The sequence below is a fragment of the Hippocampus zosterae genome, chromosome 5, assembly GCF_025434085.1.
Source record: "Hippocampus zosterae strain Florida chromosome 5, ASM2543408v3, whole genome shotgun sequence".
Classification (NCBI taxonomy): Eukaryota; Metazoa; Chordata; class Actinopteri; order Syngnathiformes; family Syngnathidae; genus Hippocampus; species Hippocampus zosterae.
Window position 1 is genome coordinate 20577607 of NC_067455.1, and position 20954 is coordinate 20598560.

General features: G+C 39.4%; 1 protein-coding gene and 1 long non-coding RNA gene across 2 annotated transcripts in view; one reads left to right on the forward strand and one right to left on the reverse strand.

Annotated features, from left to right (window-relative positions):
* Positions 1–20954, reverse strand: part of bckdhb (branched chain keto acid dehydrogenase E1 subunit beta) — a 55349-nt gene that overhangs the window by 14728 nt on the left and 19667 nt on the right. The window contains exons 6-8 of the mRNA XM_052064794.1: positions 16363–16471; positions 10123–10220; positions 9214–9324 (exon numbers count right to left, since the gene is read on the reverse strand). Of these exons, the coding sequence (XP_051920754.1) occupies positions 9214–9324; positions 10123–10220; positions 16363–16471 (318 nt within the window). The remainder of the gene's footprint in view (positions 1–9213; positions 9325–10122; positions 10221–16362; positions 16472–20954) is intronic.
* LOC127600389 (uncharacterized) lies at positions 7963–8906 on the forward strand. The gene is made up of 2 exons (XR_007962330.1): positions 7963–8208; positions 8812–8906. It is a non-coding gene; the product is annotated as an uncharacterized LOC127600389 (long non-coding RNA).

Genomic DNA, 20954 nt, shown 5'->3' on the forward strand with positions numbered 1-20954 from the left:
AATCAGTGCCGTCTGGCCCGCAGGTTGGGCGCAATGGAACACGTGTTGCATTGACTGAGGTCTCTTAGACTGGTGAGTGATGTTTCATAGAGTACTGCTTCCCTCTAGTGGCTAAATGAGTAATAGCATTCACTAAATGAGTAATAGCATTTAGACACTAGAGGGCATCACTCACGAGTTAACAAGACACCACTCCATGTTTATATTTGTAAGCTTTTGTTAAATTGTTAATTATTATCATTTTATTTTCATGCATTATATTCTTTTATGTTAGTTACCTTAATTATACTCTGTTTAATACGTCCTGAAATATTCTTAGGTTGCTTACATGTGATTGGAGAAGAAAAACAGGAAGGCGGGTCGTTACCGGAAGGGGGAGTGTTGGTTGGAGCGTTAGCGGGGAGCGGTTGAGGAGAGAAAAATAAAAAAAGAGAAAGAGTTGTGTTCAAACGAAGTCGTCCTCTCCTTTTTGCCCATTCTAAACGTAGAGCAATCCATTTAAAACCTGCGAACCCTTCAACTTACATATTGACTGATATGTCATATTTCAAATGATCCTTGCAGTTGTGGATATGTGTATTGCTTGTTCATTTCCCTGTTGTTCGAGTCAAAGGTTTTGTGACTATTGAAAAGTCATGGTGATACATTTTATGTTTCAAATCAATCAATTTGCACTCAGGAGACTTCTGTTTAAGAAAAAGTCAAGTGAATAAGCAGTTGCATGTGATATACCTGTTTCAAATGAACCAAAAGAAATTCTTAAGATTGTTGAAATTAAAATAAAAATGGAAACGTGAAACAGACTGGCTTACTAAAATTTGTTGAACAATATTGTTGTTCAATGTAAAGAATGTCAGCCAAGGTCGGCCCCCCGACATTTTACCACATAAAATCTGGCCCCCCTAGCAAAAAGTTTGGACACCCCTGATGTAGAAGGTTTTCTTCGGAAAAAGCAGTTCAAGAAGTGGTGCATAAATGGTTACAATACCAGCCAAAAATGTTCTTCTCAGATGGAATTCACAAGCTCCATCTATCAATCTATCTATCTAATTTGGGCACATTTCACCACTCGTGGCTTTGGGCAATATAAAACACCGGCGCGAAATGGCACGACGAAAAAAAAAGAGGAAATTTGACATAATGCAATCACCGGCACATTTCATAGTTCATCTAAAACTGTCATGTTTTACTGAATGGATCTGATCACTGCTTTTTGCAGGTTATGCAACTGACTTAATTTAGAACTTAAAAAGGATCTGAAGGATTATTTTGTAACAGAACATCTGGCAGTATGTGCGTTGGATGCCATGCTTGTGATATCAGTCCTTACCGTTTCAACTAGTCCAGCTTTTAGGCAAACAAGCTGACCCCAATGATCTCAACCGGCCCACATCTCAAGCCAAGACTTTGTCCTCTTCAGTGGAAAATAAGTAAAATCTGGTCCAGTGAGACACCAGCCATCCCATAACTTGTAAATACGGGGCTCATTTTACACACTAAATATGGAATTTCTATCATATCAGTATAATCAGGAACTAAATGAAGAGTATTGATAAGGTCTCTTGATGAATCTCCAAACTCCCCACCCTCTCCATGTTGTAAAAAATCATATATATTAATCTCTCTCTCTCTCTCTCTCTCTCTCTCTCTCTCTCTCTCTCTCTCTCTCTGATTTGTAATATATATATTACAAATGCCCAACATTCTTCAAAAACCAATGATAACAATATTACAATATATGCAAGAGTTGACTGCAGTTTTAAGTTGTCACATTGTAACTAGCGCCAAGACAGTTGTTGGTTGCCATGACAACAAAAATACAATTTATTTTAGGCTTGTTGTTTTGCAAAAGTATTTCATATTTCTATGTGAACTTTCATATTTGTCTTTTCTTTAAATCCTCTGAATATGTTATTTGGAATGTTTTGTTAAAAATCACTTCCGGGTCACATGCCGTGGACAGCGAGGAATGAGAGAAAGATCGAGAAGACAACTGGAGAGAGAGAGAGAAAGAGAGTCAGAGACAAAACTATGATACCGTGTGATCTACGTGATTTACCGTAACTTGATCTACTTTCGGTTTACCAAGGTGAACACGGTATGTCATTTTGTGTTATTTATTTAATGTCCTGTTCAAGATATTGTAATTTTGATTGTTGTTCGAAATGTGTTAGTTTTCACGGTGTTCCATGATTAAACGTTTTGGACATCAGTAAGAGGTGTCATCCTTGACCAGGGTAGATACACACATTACCATCCCTATTAGATGGCAGAGATGGCTGAGTTGTACAGACTTGAACTGCACTACATTACAACGTAAGTAAATGTTTTTTTGCGGATTTGGAATGATGTGCAGGACAAACAGTAACTTAATTAAAAACATGTTGTGAGTTGATTTTTGTGAAAGCAGTTATGTGCAGTCCTTAAAAGCTACTTTTCTGCAAGAGAGCTATTGCATAATATATGGTTATTTTGTTGCTTTCTTCCAACCCATTGTTTTTGGGTTAGGATAGTGGATTCTCTTTTTCATGAATTGAGAAATGGACTATGAAAAATAAAACAATATATTAAGAACACATATTTTGCACACATGTTGTCCATATTTCTAATAGTATTTTTGTCACACATCTGGTTAGATAGTGTATGATCCTATGTGGCCTGCACTGATGAAAAATTGGGGCCCCCTCCAGCATTGAAGTTGCCCATCCCTGGTCTAGGTTCTCTTTCCATCTCTATTTAACAGGTGAATGAGCTTTACATTTTAAGATTCTTTACTGTAAATAGGTTGTTCAGATAATGTACATATTACCCACAATTTACAGGAATGGAGAAAATTTTTGAAAGCCGCCAGGGCCTGCTACGTAAAAAAGAAAACAAAACAAGCAAAAAAAAAAAAAAGAGTATGCAAGTACATTTGTGAAGAAAATCTGGCCCCGTTTATGCCAATGTTGCCATATTTACACCAACATCGGATGAACTCCCAAAACCATGTTTTTCTCTGATTAAAAAAAGATGTTTGCAAACACTTTCACATCCATGATGTTTGGCTTTACCCATCTCTGTATCTTGTCATAAATGTTTGCTTACTTTCACTCCACAGAAAATTCCTGTTTATTCCCTAAAGTGCTCAGTGTTAATGCTGTAATTACAGATAAACAACTATACGGACTGGGACTGGGGCCCAAACATTTGTTCACTTTCGTCCTGTTTTTTCTTTGTTTGTTTTTTTTTTAAAACTTTCCAGTGCTTCCAGTGTGAGGGACAGCAGGCCAAAACATATAACAATTGTTGTGGTAAGCCACCAAGCACATGCTGGCTGACGCCCCTCCATTGAAATGGAAAAGCAGGAATGATGGCTGAGAGTTTATGCTAATTGGTAACAGGCTTCCTAAATCATCCTTGTTTCAACTCCAAATTACTGTAAAGAACAGACAGTTTACTGCTATGCTGGGTGACAGATCTGGCACGCAACAACAAAGTATATCTGAGGTTTACGTTGTGTTAAAAAATATACTTTTTCAATTAAATGTCTATTTCACACTGCACATAAAATTCCAAACTTCACGTATCCCCACAGTCTCATATTTTCCTTGAATGAGCAATTAAAAAAAAAAAAAAAAAAAAACAGACCAAGTAAACTGGTGTGTGTTGAATTTCTCCATTCCCAGTGGCCAGTGTAGCTCCATTTCAGGCCACTGTGGACAAAATAGGATGGTTACTTGATGATATTACTAAATAATCTCTACGCCTGCCATTCCCACTTTTATAAAATATCAGTCTCATTTTGGTCTCCGAACATTATTTTTTTTTATTTAGTTTATATTTTCCAGGATTGTCGAAGAAAAATAAATGTTGCGAGTCACATTTTGACATCTATGATGTTCTGGAGTACTGTACATCATAGCCTCTGTAAAGAAGTGAACTAATCATTTGACATTTACTATCCAGCCGATTGGCTCATAAAATGAACACATTTTACAATGCAAGAATCATAGTGAATCGCGACCACAGTAGTTTTTAGTACAGTATGGTGTTCTTTTTGGACATGAATAAAATATTTGATTGTTAAGTTGCATTATTACTGTTAGAATGTAAATAAAGGTCTTTTCGACAAAGCCATTCATGTGCTGCGAGGGTGTGAGGATGGAACGCCGTGTCAGGGTGAAAAAGGTTCAACTCGAGAGCAGTGTTGCGGTGAGGTAAGAAGGCACATCCAAGGGAGGAGATGGTGAAGTGATTTCAGAGTGCAAATGGAAATACACCAAGCAGTGGGAAAAGCATCTATCCTACTTCTTGGTCGGCCACTAAACAACCAATTCCAAATATGTGCAAGCATGCAATATCGTCCTTGCATGCTGCCCCACGACAAACAAAAATGACCAAGTGCAGGTGAAACGGTATTAAAAGGTAACCATGCACTCTTGATGCAGACCTTCCTAAAACTGTCTTTTATGACAATTCATTCCATTTAATAATGGTAGTTGGAAGTATCCTGATCCAATAGGTTGGGATCAGGTGACTTCACTTGGCTATGAACAATATTCAATTTCTTTGCCTTCAAGAAGTCACGCGTTGCCTTCTTGGTAAGTTTAGGATCATTATCGATTGATATCATGAAAAGCTGTCCTATCAGTTTTGTAGCATTTGGCCAAATGTGAGCTGGGCTAAAAGCCCTGTACACTTCAGAAATCATTGTGTTACTTCTGTCAGCCGACACATCATCAATACTAGTGATCCTGTTCCATTAGCAGCCATTCAAGCTTAATGTTATAAAGTGGCCACCCCCAAGTTTGACAAATGATTTGGTATGCATTGGACCACAAATCTTTCTTTCTCCATATCTTTATCATCTGATACGTTGATAGTTGATTTTGGTTTCAACGAATCATTAAAAGCTGCCAGTCTGTTTCTCTGTATCTGATACCCAGACGTTTTGACAATATTAGATGTGTATTGTTTCAAACCATTGCATTCTTGTTGACGGTGGACAAAGCCGTGCTAAGCTAAAAATGCACGCACGAAACACAAATGTGCTTCAGTGATTTAGTACACTTGTCATATCGGTCTTGCTGAAACCACGTCAAATCAGAAGGGGTAAACACCTTTGAATAGAAAATAGAAGGCAACATTAATAAGTCACTGGAAAAAAAGTAATACAGCATTAGGATCCACAGCCACAGGAAACCTGGAGTGAAGAAGGACGTCACTGCAAATGTCAGCGAAGAGGAGTAGTATATTACACTCGTATAATAAATATTTACTGTATTTTCCGCACTGTTAGGCGCTTCAGAGCATAAGGTGCACCTTCTAATGAATAGACAAATTTGAAACTGTTTTCATATCTATATCTTTATATATATATTGCGCGTCGTCCCGCACGCGGTCTGTCCTTCCGTCTGTCCCTTTTCAAAACGTACCTACTTCACCGCGCCGCTGCGCGCCGCCACTGCGCGCCGCCACTGCGCCGGTCAGGCAGTGGCTCACTACGATCGCGCGGGCATCTTAGCGAAAAAATGTTGTCTACCCACAATCATTGCAATGAAATTGTTAGTTATTTAGTAGAGCTAAACATCTCTTTATTTTCGCGATAAGCAATGAAGATGAACAAAAAGTTGAACCAAGCAACAACACTTTTGTGGGCCGAAGGCCCACCTTACCAGCCTTCCGCAGGAACTAGCTGATGAGCCGCCCGGAGGGCGGCGAACCAGCTAGTACTGTATATAGGGCGCACTGCATTATAAGGCGCCTAGAATGAAGCGAAAATAAGATAAGATAACCTTTATTTGTCCCACACTGAGGAAATTTGCAGTCTACAGCAGCAAAATTGGGGGAGAGGGTAAGGGGGGGGGGTAACAATACAATACAGCTTTATTTATATAGACCTTCCAAAATTAATGCAGCTGTTATAGAACATTTAAAAAACGACGTCCAAGAAGTCAGAATATTGAACCACATATAAGGCGCATCGAATGATAAGGTGCACTGTTGGCTTTTGAGAAAATTGGATGCTTTTAGGTGTTTGTTGTGTTTCATGAATCAGTGGGTGATTTGTACAGAAAATGGAACTCAGAAACGTGGTAGAGCCAGCTAGCAACTAGCGCTGCTGAAGAAGGACGCCGCAGGAATCTGACAGCTCAAAAATTAAGTAAAAGTTCTACCCATCTATCCAATTTCCGAAATGCTTATCCTGACAAAGGTGGCAGGTGTGCTGGAGCCAATCCCAAGTGCAGGATACGCGCTAAATTTGTCACCAGGCAATCTCAGAAATAGACCCAAATAGGCAACTGCCCACATTCACGTTCAAATCAATGGACAATTTAGAATGTTCAATCATCCTATTATGCATGTTTTTGGAATGTGCAATGAAACCAGAGTACCCGGAGAAAACCCATGCAGGCACGGGGAGAACATGGAAACTCCACACAGGAAAGCCAGAGTCCAGATTCGAGCCCATGATCTCAGAACTGTGAGGGCGATGTCCTTGCCATTAATTTATTGTGCCACTTTTGTGAATGTTATTTAGAATAAATCAGTCCTTCAGTTCCTCCACCTCGCCATGACAGTACTAGTCGACCCCGTCGCTCACAACCAATATGGGAATGGAGTCAGGAGGCCCGCCCACTGAGCTAGTGTGTGTGAAGTGTGTGTGTGTGTGTCTGTGTGCGAGTGTGTGTGTGTGTCTATGCATGAGGAACATAAACCCACCATTCCATTTCATGATATTTTAATAAGGCATTAACATTTTGCCTGACATCAGGAGCTATATAGTAAGCTGTTGAGAACCATGAAAATTGGACAGTAAATATCCAAAATAAACAAATACTTTATGTTGTGACTCACTCGTGTACATAGGAAGCACGTGGCATTTCCATGTACAACGGACTAAAACGTTATATCCCAGGAAAAAATAAACTGTGGGAAAACCAGAGCTAATTCGATGGAATTAGGTGAATAATTTGTAATGTTTCCCCCCCAAAAGATTTAGGTCACATCACTTCTTGCAATAAGGAGGGCGTTGCCACTTTACTGTGGCCATCCTTGTATTTTATTGGATGCGACAGTGTACTTCTGAAATAGTGTTAATGCATTTTAGTGTTTGACTATACTGCCAAACAGTTGGTACTATTTTTTTACACTATGTTTTCAAAGTGTAATCATTTGTAAAACGGGCATATTGGTAACCTGTCTTTGTAATGAATGGTATTAGCATTTATTTGACAAATGACGCTCGGCAATAAAAAGGGGAACAAGTCATGCAAACTTACAAATACAGTAGATAATTGTTGAAGTGGCCTGAATAAAAGTGGCTACGGTATCATTGCTAAAGAGCAAATGCAGTACTTTAAAACTGAAGTTGTCTTTTTCTTTTTTTGTTTTTCGTAGCTTTAGTCTGACAAAGGCAAATTTATATAAACTTTTGGCACTGGCCAAATACATACTCATCTTGTTTGTTTATTGAACATAAACATACACAGTAATAATTTGACAGAAATGTTATGTGATTATATATAAATAGATCATTTTCATATCAATAAGAAAAGCAAGAAAGTAAGAAGAAAGAAGTCTCCATTAAGGCCTTAAGTCAAGTCAAGTCAAGTCAACAGTATTTATAGAGCACTTTCAAACAGCCATCGCTGCATACAAAGTGCTGTACATGGAGCGATTTAACATATACAATAAACAGTAAGACGAATCAGTAATAAGTAATAAGTAATAAGGCGGTAGAAAGCACCAAGCAGTAAAACCAATAGCAAATCTAAGTCATGCTGAGTCAAACGCCAAAGAACCAAACGCCAAACGCCTTAACCTTAATGGAGACACGGATAAGCCAGGTAAAGTACCCTTAACCGTGATATTTTTACAACTTTTGGTTTGTATCGGGATTTTATACATACACACCATGGCACTCTTGTGGCAATTTTCTCTTGTATTCATAATGGATATCACCATACCTTTCACTATTTATCAACTTACTTTTGATTTATCATTATATTTAAGGTTTAGAATTTATCACTTTAACTCTGATTGATGTAGGTTGTTTGTACTATTTTTTTGAATTTGTTTTTGAACTCAGCAAGCGATTTACTAATTTTCAGGTCCGTTTCGAAATTATTCCACAGATTAACACCTTTGACAGATACACTTCTTTGCTTGATGTTTGTCCTTGTTTTGAGTTTTTTGAATAAGTTGGTACCTCTTAAATCAGCGGTCCCCAAACTACGGCCCGTCAGGACTTTTGGCCCGGCCCTGTAACCCTCCTGTTGTCCTCGGGTCAAAATGACCCGTCACGATGTTAAAAACGCCCCAAAAATTCCCTAACTGCAAACAGTGGTTTCTACAAGCCTACTGGAACCTACAAAAGGATTATAAGGAAGGAACACAAGAACTTTAAGAGACTGCTCATAAGTGTCAGAGATTCAGCTCTGACAACTGAGCTGAACTTTTATCTGTTAAGATTGTGCATGGCACAACAGAAAATTAATGTTCCATTGCTTTTTTTTCTATGAAGAACCCAGAGTTATTTAGTTATTATTTATTTCCTGTTTTTTCTGTGAAGAACTCAGAGAGGGTTATTTAGTTATTATTTATTTCATTAATAGTGTTATTATTTGTTTCCTAACTTTTTTTCTGTAAAGAACCTGGAAAGGGTTATTTGGTTATGTGTGGCTTACTGGAAAACAATAAATTTTTTAAGCTCCCCTACGATCGTCACACTTTTTCTAAACTGACACCGGCCGCCCATCAGAGAAGGGAAAAGTTATGTGGCCCTCACAGGAAAAAGTTTGGGGACCCCCCCGTCTTAAATCATAGCTGCTTTCTCGAATTTCGAAAAACTTCAGAATGTTTTGGCAGAGCAGGTTATTGTGTGCTTTGTACATTAATTGGGCGATTTTAAAGTCACCCAGGTCATAAAATTTCATCGTATTTAATTTGATAAATAGTTGATTTGTGGGTTCCGTATATTTTGATCTATTAATAATTCGAATTGCTTTGTTGTTGTTGTTGTTGTTTTTAGAATAGGGACTGTTTTGTTTTACAGGCATTTCCCCATATTTCCACATAGTAGGTCATATATAGTAATAATAATGAAGAGTATAACGTATACAAAGATCTCTTATCTAGCACATCCTTGTATCTTAGGGTAATAAATGCAGTTATTTTAATTCTTTGAGGTCCATTGCTTACATTTGCTAGCACAAGATTGAATGGTACCTTGCAAACAGTTTCAGCATCCCATGGCAGGATAGTGCGAAGGTCGATGACCTCACAGGAAACACCCAATTTCTCCTGAGCCATTTGAGCCACTTCCTTCATCACATGTACCTAAAAGAAAGGGGGGGGGGGGGGGTCACATGATCATGATTTTTTTTTTTTGTCTTTCACTCATTACTTTCTGTGATTCTATCAAGAGAATAGTGATACCTTGCGAATAAAACATCTTAATTTACTTTATATTACGGTCTGAAACAATAACTTTGCTCTTCTGGATCTCAAATTCCACTCGTTTGATTTTCTTTCTCACTTAACTAAGTTGGCCAAGCAGCTGAGGAGTGGTGAAGTAGGAAATAAAGAAATACGTTTCAGAAGGAAGGGCCATTGTTTCCACTACTTGACTGGATCATCTATCTTGCCAAGTCATCTTTCAAGAATAATACGGGTTTTGATGGAGACACTTTCTCTCAGTATCCTCTGAACCCCATCTCAGGCTGCAGGCACACTGCGGCACGGATAAGCCAGGTAAAGTGGCTGGGAACAATCAAACTGAATCTGACTCCTGGTGAGTGACAGGCTCTATGTGACAGCAAGCCGTAGAAATCAAAGCTCGCTGATGAAAAGACCATCAACAATGGAAAGAGTGCTGCAGACATGCACCGTTAATAGGCGGAGAGCAACGCACGGCCTTGGTTCCGAGATGTCGGCACAGATATAGTCTAAGCATGCCAGCTGAGAGACCCTGCAGTGACACAGGAGGCTCGTCGTGTACTTGAAATTAATCCACTGGCTTTGAACACCACATATTGTTGTCCGTACTCCCTGTGACCAGGGTTCCAAAGATAGACGGTGACTAAACCATTCAGCACACCCACTGAGATGTTGTCAATGATGTGCAGGATCACCTACCTGTGTACCCCAGGCAATCAATGTAACATCACTTCCTTCCTCCACAACCTCAGCCTGTGAGAGTGGAATAGTGAAGGCTTCTGTGGGAACTTGCTCCACTGCAAACACAAAAAGTCAATCAGAAGCATTCCATATCTGCAAAGTTATCCAAACTGGTCATAAAACTCACTTGTACACTTGTTTTTGTGTACACTGTAACGTACTGCAACGTTGCCCCTCAAGCAGTTTAACCTTCCTTCACTGTTCATACCAGAGGAGATTGCTCTAAGACTGCAAGGGAAGCTCAGCTTCCCCTAAAATGTAAAAAAAATAAGTGATCAAATATATGTGTGTCCATACAATTGTGTGTACTTGTCATTGACTAAATATGTGCTACAACGCGCTCAACCTTTGTTCCGAATCAGCTTCTTATTACTGGTTATGACGCGACTCATTCTCATTCATTCCTACAGCTTCACTGTGCTTTAAACTGTGTGGACGCTGAGCGTCTACAGCGCGGACGCTGGGCGTCGAGAGAGTTCAGAGCCCGTTGTCCCAATCCATCGAAACGGGACGAGTCATTGGATAAATGTTGGTTTTGTCCCGCCCATCGGACGCTCAGGTTCTCTGGGAGTCTATGGACAGTGGGCGTTTATCGGCTGGCCCGCACGCTCAGCTTTTCTGCATGTTGATTGAATGATCTGTCTGAGGCTGAATCTCTTTTTCATTGACAGTGAAACGAGCCAATCACCGATCTTTTGGTGCAGGCATCCATGGGAGCATTTTTCAATTCTCATTCTGTTCTGAGTTAAACTGGAGACTTCTAATAATCATAGTGACACTCTCGTTGTCACTAGTTGAAAACAACTAGCGACAGATTAATATTTTATTTCTGCTGTGCTTTATTGTAGTAGCTTGTGTTCGCAGACTGACTTCTATCACCCCAGTTAAGACCCTGGAAAAGACACCTTGTTGGTATGTCACAGATCATTCTCTTGAAAAGGAACGGAGAGTAGAATTCACGTATAAATAAACAGACGCATTTTATGATGTAGGCCGAAATTGAGCTTCCCCTCCTTGACAGACCAGCATCTGGTTCATACATTGTACGCGTGGCAAACAAATACACTCTTGCAGTGAATGCATTACTGTTCAGTCGACCAAACGTCTTAGGGCTACTTGATCTTTTAAGCGGGCATACATTGGGGTGACAGTAGATTAAATTGGGAAAATCAATTGTCTTGTATAATTTGGTAAAAAGTGAAATAATGAATACATGAGGTAGTCTCACCGAATGATTCATAATTATTATTCGTTCTGTTCTATTATGACACATTTTTATTTATCGTAACTATATGTTGATTTATCCATGCCTGTGGCATAGAAGGATAGGGGGAATAATTTATTCCATTGGATGGCAGTCGGCGCAATAAACCTGTGTATCCACCAGAGGCGGGAGTAAGTCACATGTGCAAATCACAACCCTCAAGTAGTACTCTTCAAGTTTCAAGCACGAATCAATCGGAGGAGGGGGGGGGGGTCAAGATAACACCCCCATCCCAAAAAAAGAGTATTTACTTTCAAGAAAATCCAAAGTCAAGTCATAAAATATTACTGAGCACAACACTTCTCATATTAGAGTCATGATAAAATACGTATTTATCTCTCTCAAAATTAAATGAGTACACAAAGAATGTATGCAGCTCTAACAATTAACAGTTTGAAGTACATGCATATATATATAATTTAAAAGACAGTGAAAATACAAAGGTGGCCAAACATATGTTCTTGGTGCTGCAAATATTAAATATGAAGTTATTCAAAACAGTTTCGAGGCGGGCATTTTTGTGACGACACAATCGACACCACCGAGTTGGTCGACGGTTTTCCCAAGCTCTACTGTAGACCTATGGGCAATTCTTCTAAATTACTTGTTTTTTTCGGCAAAGCTATAGTACTCAGAGGGAACCCATACATCATGCATAGGGTGACAGTTGTAATTTAAAATAGAAAAGCCCAAGGTGGAGATCCAGAACCGGATCCCAAACCTTCCTGCTATGACCAGGGAGTTCTCACCAGTATGGCTCTCTTAATTTCAAAATCCAACGCGTACGAGGGTTGATAAAGAACACAGAAAACGGTACCCTGTAGTTTTGAAGATACAAAGATTTCAAAATGACTAACTTTAAGGGATGAGTAGAACCACAAATGGAATAACACAACCATCAAACACACATTCCTCCAGCAGTACATTTTGTCTGGCCAATTCCAAAGGCTAACACATGATTTTTTCCCGAAACTCATTGCCTAGTAGAGACCGCATATACTTTTATCAGCACAACATAATGTTTGAGTACTAGTGTTTGCCAGCTCCACGTTGATTAATGTTGCAGAAAAAAACAGGGTTTAGATACTGAGGGGAGAACTCATATTCATGTCGCTTCAAACCCAAGAGAGTGCAACTCAGCACTGCATATGAAAAAGCACTGGTAAGGGAAGCTCTCACGTAACACACATTTGTAGCACATACAGCCGATTAACAATATGTATCCTAGAACAACATGCAAATACAGTGGTACTTCTACTTACCAAATTAATTGGTTCTGGAAGAAATTTCTTAACTTGAAAATTTTGTAAGTAGATGCGTTTTCCATGCAAATGCCCAAATTCGTTCCAAGCTCCCCCTCCCCAAATTGAGACTTCAATGTTTCCTAAAGCATAAAAATATGTAACACATACATGTTACAATTAGATTATTGCACTATAAATGAGAGTTGTGCAACAGAGTAAAGAATAAAAATTATGGTCATTTAATCATCTCATCGTTTTTTGCCCCTTTTAGTCCATGTTCTCTCCCAGAAGTGTTTTTTTTTGCCAGGCGTTTTTGTAAAGAACTGATCCAAGGACGTTTGCTTTTGTCGGCTTTTAACAATCTTTCCAAAATTTCCAAGGCAAACATCAGCATAGTGAGCGATCGCCCTACACTTTTTCTGGGTGATTTTTACCTTTTGTATCTTGACATTTATTTCGTAACAACAGGCAATATTTTCTTGAGACGTTTCGTAACTTGAAAATTTCATCTGAAGAAACTTCGTAAGTAGAGGTACCACTGTGCAAGGGTTTCCATGCCTTCTTCATTTTTAAAGTTTGTCACCGACGTCACTGAGTGATCCAAGTGTGAACTGAGGTTTTTGAGAATAGGGCTATCACTTTTGAATCTTTTGAGAAATCAATTATCCTATTACATTTTCCATCTTAGTTTCCAACGAGTCCGATAGCCTGGGAAAGTGGTGACTGGAGTGCATTTATATAGCACTTTATCGACACCATCATGGTACCCAAAGTGCATTAAAGAGGTTTGTATTCACCCATTCGCGCAACCATTTACCATTTATACACCAATGGGCATCTGCAGCCATGCAATGCATGACCAGGCCCACTGGGAGCAAATCGGGGTTTGAGGTCTCACCCAAGAAATCTTCAATGCAACTGGGAGTGGCAATAAAAAGCTCGAAGCAAGCAACCAGAAGTTGGACATTAACCCGAATATTGACTGCATGTAAACAGTCTGTAGCGGCTGAATTTTATAATTTTTTTTTAATGAGACAATTAGCCTAAAAAATGGCTTGACTTTTGAAAGAGGTGAAATGGGGTGTAACAACTATCATATAATTATTTATCTTGATTTCACAAAAACACGTGAGTGTCTGTATTGACACATCTGGGAACTATTTTTAATTGTGAAAAACATGCACAATGTGTCTTCTATGACAGTGGTCCCACACCTCTTTTGCATCACAGACGACTTTAGACAAGTAAATGCTTTTCATGGATCAGCAACCAGTCACCGACGGGCGGGGAATAAAAAAACAGCGTATAAAAAAACAGTGTATAAAAAAAAAAATCTCATTACCGGGTACTTTTAAATTTACAGTTTTAAAGCATTGGTACTGACAAACAGATAATTATGGAGTCATTCAACATTTTATCAACAGCCAACACATTTTCTTTCATTTCACATAGTTGTATTCAACAGTACAACGAATGTAGAACAATATAAAACAACAGTGACGTACTAAAAATGGACCCCTCAGGAATAATGAACATACCTTAAACTGTAAACATAATTCTTTTTGAGTTATGATCCGACATAAAGCGTAAACTTACTTGCAAATGTACATGATCAAAAGTTGACGCACTGACGCTTTCGTCCTGTGACTGTGTGTTACTATGGCTTAGCTGCTAATTTTACGTGGGCAGGCTGTGCTCATGCTTTCCACGTCATCACTTGCGTGCTACTTGAAATTATTCAACGGGTTTGTTGTATTGCCTTGAGTTTGATGACATACCTTGCACAATGGGTTCATCTACTATTTCGCTCCTGCCACACGATCAATGGGAAGGAACTTCTCATGAGTCATAGCTGCCCATCCGGTCTGCGTTTAGCTGCATGTCCGGTCGTTATTACTGTTGTTCCTATTACTTTGCTTTGTGCGTTTTTTTTTAAATTATTATAATTTTTTAAAGATTCCGTTTACTTCATCTGGCAAACCAAATTTGGAAGGAAAAGCTGTACTCTCTTTTCCGCCACATCTGATGGAGTAAATATGCTCACAGCTGGTCTCATAATATCACAATTTTCAATCATATAGCCACTCAGCCAGACTTATATTACCCTTTGGAAGTTAATCAACAGGGTGAGGGTTGGGGGCTTGGCTGGGGATTGTTTTTTTTCCTTTTGGTCTATCTTCTGTGCGGCCTGGTACCAAATGGCCATTGGTTTGGGACCACTATTCCATGACCTCCAGGAGACAACTGTGTGTTTTTGTCCTCAAACAGGACCTATAGGCAAAGACCATTAGATCTTTAAACTTAGCAATAGAGCTGACTTGCTATGTTCCTTTAGAAAAAAAAACTGAAAGGCTTCCTTTGTAGTACTCGTGCATAAAATAAGACAACATTTGCCTGTAATGCACCATTATAAGACACTGCTATCTATGTTGTTTTCACAATAGTTTCAAGCAAAAATCTTACATCCAGAAATGAAATTGCTGTCATCATCTAACCAAACAAAGGCAGCGCTGTTCATACAAGATGATTAAACTAATCCAGGTCAATATGATAATGGAGCTAACAATTTCGACCATGAAGTCAAAATAGATCTATGCTTAATAAGGAGTGTGATCTCCATTGGTAAGTCACCTGTGATAAAGAGGGTTAATATACTGTAAAGATCCAAGATGCTTATAGATGTTTTTTCTCAGCGCTTTAAATGAATACTTTCTACTTTTGTCAGATTTCCTTCACTGATAATGATTACTGCAGAAAAAAATGCTTGAATATCTTGTAAGAGCAACACCAATATCAGTTTTAAAAACAACTTAACCAGAGAGCAGATGGTCAAAAAATGTGTATCAACCCAGCTTTGTATCCCCAAGCTGGGTTGATACCAACTGCAAAGGATTTCACTTTTGTTTCCTTTTCACAAAAATTGTATTTTTCAAAGCAATGCTACTCCTACAGGTAACTGTTAAACTGATTATTTTTAGTTATCATACATTTGCATATTAGGTTTATTATTTTACTTTAACTGTTTTGTTAACATAAAGCTGCAGCTGTTGTGAAAGCACCATATAAATCAGGATTTATTGTATTGTATTAATGATGAATTTATTATGCTTGAAATGAAAAATTTATTATGGCTGCAATGAAGAACGCTTATGCTTTTACTAAAGATATAATTATGCTTTTAATAAAGATATACTCACATTTATAATAAAGAATACTAAGTGCACTGTGTGACAGTTGAGGGACGCAACTACCTTTCAGAGAAAGTGGTTGGGAAGAGATAAAGTGAAAAGACAAAACAAGAGCAATGTCGGACGTGGATGGAGCTGTCAACACCAGCTGCAACCAACTTACGTAATTTTCACTCACATACACACACATAGTCAATCAAGTTCAGTGTGTCTTCAACAGCCCTCACCCTTTAGGTTGGACACACCCATGTATTAGATTGCCAATGAGAAATAAATGAGAGGCAGAGTGGGGAGATTCTTGGGTGACGTGCAGAGAACTGAAACTTAACGCTTCTCCTCGTTCCCCCCTCGAGTGATTGGTATCAGAATCCAGTGTGTCCTCTCCTCATTGGGTCTTTATTATGAATGTCTAATTGATAACTCTGACAGTAACATAATGACACAACTGCTGTGTTTAATAAATGAGCAACAGTACATAAACTTGCCTTGCAATCCAACTTACCTGCTGCTCTGTAAAGGATCTTGGGTTCAAAGAAAATGCAGGGATTGTTATCAGCAATGCAGGACAGAAGCAGCCCCTTGGCCTGCACTGGGCTACGAGGTACAACAACCTGCACACATAGATTGCATTGGTTTAAAGCCATGTTTAACACGAATAGTAGTACAAAGAGTGATTCTGCAATTGTCATCCTGTTATTATAGCCACACTTTGCTCTTACAAACATAAATATAGTACACAGTGATGGACTTGTTAAACCCCCTTTATCACTACTTGCCTCATCAATTAGTGACATGGTTGCTTGTCTGTATTTTTTTGCTGCCTCCCGGCTTCTCCTGAATATAATTTGTATATTAAATGCGGGTCAACCGGTTCGCATTTCGGCCTCACAGTGAAGAGGTGCAGGGTTCGATTCCGGCTTCGGCCTTCATGTGTGGAATTTGCATGTTCTCTTCTTGCCTGCGTGTTTTCTCCAGATACTCCGGTTTCCTCCCACATTCGGAAAACATGCGCGGTAGGTCAAAGGAGCACTTTAAATTGTCCCTATGTGTGAGTGTGAGCGCGAATGGTTGTTGGTCTGTGTGTGCCCTGCGATTGGCTGGTAACCGGTTCAGGGTGTCTCCCGCCCACTGATCGAACACAGCCAGCATAGGCTCCAGCATGACCCTCGTGAAGATAAGCGGATAAGAAAATGGATGGATGGATGGTTGGATGAAATGGAAAAGTACAATAGGTTTTGTTTTCACTCAAGACCTTATCGTGGTTTCAGTGCACAGCAAGAAATGCTTTAACTTTGAGTCAGTGGTCAAATCCAGCTTGTAAACTTTTTTTGTACATATCTGAATCACATTTAAACTGCTTTGCAACCATACACTATATTTGTCGTCCTGTCAATGTGTTTACAAGAGCAAGCTCAGTGTTGACAATGTGATTTGTTTGCTACGTTTGGAGCTTTTTATGACCTATTGTTGTAAAGAATTGTTCGCAGAGTTTAATTCCTGCAAAGAATCCAGACAGCCTGAGTGGAACCATTTTAAAGTTGTGTTCTGTATGACAAGAAGGAGCATGGAGGAAGGCAATTAAGTACTAATTGAAAATAGTTTGCCGAGGTCAATGCTTCACATAACACATCGGAATACCAAACGGGAAATGAAAAAACAAACGTAAAACTTGTTTAGATTGTTTTTTTTTTCATTGCCATTATGTCTACAAGTGAAGGGCTGGCATGAGAGAAATATGTGCTTTTCTGCTTAGGCTCCTGCAACAGCAATCCAAACACAGATAAGTGCAAGGGGGAAGAATGGTTAAACTGATTTTACAATTCTATCAACCATCCCCAGTTTAAAGCAACTGCAGCTATGCTCTGTGCGCTCTTTTCTGCTGCAGTGAATGCCTTGTAAATGAGAAAAGTTGTTTCTATTCTTAAAATGTGATAGTGATACAGTGTCACTTGCATAACAATGTTCATTAACATTAGAGATAAAGTATTAAAAAGTTCTGATTCGGTCCTTTGTCTTTTGACTGATTGTTTCAATGCAGCTTTAAACTTTAAACTGCATTGCCATGACTCTGTGTTTCCCTCTGGCATCAAAAGTGTGAACAGCATTTCAGGTCAAAACAACAATGACTAAAGCTAATCAACAGAGTGGTTGAACTCAGGGTGTTGCTAACCCTCAGATGGCTGGGCTGATTGTATGCAGAAAGATTAACATTTATCAGCGTTGACCTTTGTTGGGAGACAACATGTTTTCTGCTTTCAGCGATGGGTACTCAAAGTGGATCTAATGGTTTGCTGTAAACTATATAGTCATTCTTTGGCCGTGGTGAAATAAGACACTTTCATGATGATCACATGAATGTTAAGAGGATGCCAGACAATGAAAGATTCTATTTTATCCTGTTACATCATTGTCATCAACACAATTTTTCAGGGTGTAATTCTTAATGAACAACAATTTATGGTAGAGTATATGCAGTTTTAGTTAGAAGTTGAAATATTGCTGGCAACGCGCAGAATCCCGGCACCTCCAAAACCTCGAAAACACTGCTACTATAGACGGTAAAAAGTTAGGCTTTATGAGGAAAAAAAAACCCCAAAACACTTTACATCAAACAAATGTCACTGCAACATTAACAGAAATATCTGAAACTGACGTAATTCTAAAAGAAGCTAGGCAACACTTGAAGAAAAAAACATAATAAATGAGTACACAATGATTACAAACAACTGAACTCACCCTTAACGGTTATGTAAATGAACCTCTGCAAATGCTTTATCGTTCCTACGGAACTTATCAAAGAGTGCATAGGATTCAAGTGTACGTAGGCACAAAATCGGGAGAGAGAAAAAAAAAACTTAGGTCATTTTTCCTTTATAAGTCCCTCAATTTGGGAACATGCAGGTACTGCCCTTGACATACAATACAATACAATACATGCTGATTTATATAGCGCTTTCACAACAGCGGCAGCTGTAACAAAGCGCTTAACAAAACAGTTAACATCAAGTAAAACAATAAACACAACACATAACATAAAACACAGACAGTCATGCAGGCATAACCACTTTTCCATCACACGCTTTGTTGTTTGAAGCAGTTTGAGATGAAAGAGGAGAGAATCAAAGTTTCCTTTAACCAGTGGATCAGAGAAGTCATGCTCAAAATGTGCACACGTCAGCTACAAGCTAAGTTTCAAAGTCAAGAAGAAGCTGTAGCATCCATTGACGAAAAGAGATTGGTTCAATTCTCCTGTCCCATGGAAATCCATTTCAATTCTAAGCGGCAACTCACGGTTCCAAATGCGCATCAGCGCCCTGAGCCAACGCTCCTCTCTCCTCATCTTCAAGTTCAGCAGCCATCCATTCAGCCGCACCAACGCCGACTGTCCAACAGCGTCGACATAGCCACTGAACAAAACGGGGTTGTGAAAAATGCTGCCCACTACAGGCGCAAAAAACACAAGCGCCCCAGGTCTGTCCAGCATCGACAGTCAATGGCGCCGACATTCCTCCCAACCAAAATCTGTGCTGGCACAGGCGTGCTACCGAGAAGGCGCAGCCACCAAGCACAGATGCTTCTCCTTTGACAAATGTCGTGGCCAAAAAATGCTGAAAAGAGTCCATATCAGGTCCGCACAATGAAACAACAAACAACATGTGACAAAACTAAAGACAAAAACACCAAAAAAGAACAAAAAAGCAAGGCTCTTGAAGAGCACTTGCCGAAGGCTGCCTACTCGGGCGCCATTTGGAAAAATAAAAAATAAAAAAAAAGGTCAAATCTATCCATACATGTTTTTTTTGTGTCTTCAGTCAACCTACTATACATATTTTTGGAATGTGGGATGAAACCGGAGTACCTGGAGAAAAACTACACAGGCACAGGGAGACCATGCAAACTCCACAGTGGAAGGCCGGAGCCCCAGATTCAAACTCACAACCTCTTCATTGTGAGGCGGACCAGCTAACCAGTTTATTAATTCATTACAATTGGTTTAAATGAATCCAACTCTTACAAGCTACGATAGGCAACATCACCATTCAGTTAAAAGAGCAATTATAGGACCAGCAAGTTACACATTTTTGGCACCAACAGAAGAAAACTGCATGAACGTGTGTGCAAGCCTCCGTGTGCAAAGAGAAATTTTGAGGTGGAAAATAAATTATAAAACAGATGAAGCTAAAAATGATAACTGGTAGTTTGTCTTAGAAATATTACGTGTGTATCTTGACAGAAATGTATTGTTGTGGTCCCGTTTGATTTTGGATAGCTCAAGAAAAAAGCTTAATTGAATAGAGCAGAGCAGTGACCACATCTGCAACTTGTAACTTGCTATTTTTCTCTATTGGCGAGCTTCACTTGAGTGAAGCTTCATTTAAAGTATAATAGTGGTACAGAAAATGGCTGAACGGATGTGACGTCAATGATCATGTGACAAAAAAAATGATACAACACAGAAGGTGAAGAGTTCTGTTGAAAGCTGCTTGTGCTATTCTAGATTCACATCTGATTAAAGACAAAGTTTGATTGGATAACTCACAGTTCATGTTTTCGGTCTAACAGTGAGATTTTGTTGTCATTTTATAAATATAGTTCCGTACAAGGGCGGCCCGGTAGTCCAGTGGTTAGCACGTCGGCTTCACAGTGCAGAGGTACCGGGTTCGATTCCAGCTCCGGCCTCCCTGTGTGGAGTTTGCATGTTCTCCCCGGGCCTGCGTGGGTTTTCTCCGGGTGCTCCGGTTTCCTCCCACATTCCAAAAATATGCATGGCAGGCTGATTGAACACTCTAAATTGTCCCTAGGTGTGAGTGTGAGTGCGAATGGTTGTTCGTCTCTGTGTGCCCTGTGATTGGCTGGCAACCGATTCAGGGTGTCCCCCGCCTACTGCCCGGAGACAGCTGGGATAGGCTCCAGCACCCCCCGCGACCCTAGTGAGGATCAAGCGGTTAGGAAGATGAATGAATGAATGAGTTCCGTACAATGATCCATGATATAATAGGTACTAGAAGCATCTTCCTAAATATTTGAGGACAAGCTGAAACCGCAGGCCTTTGTAACTTACTCATGCTGACATGTCATCACCCTCCAGAGTGT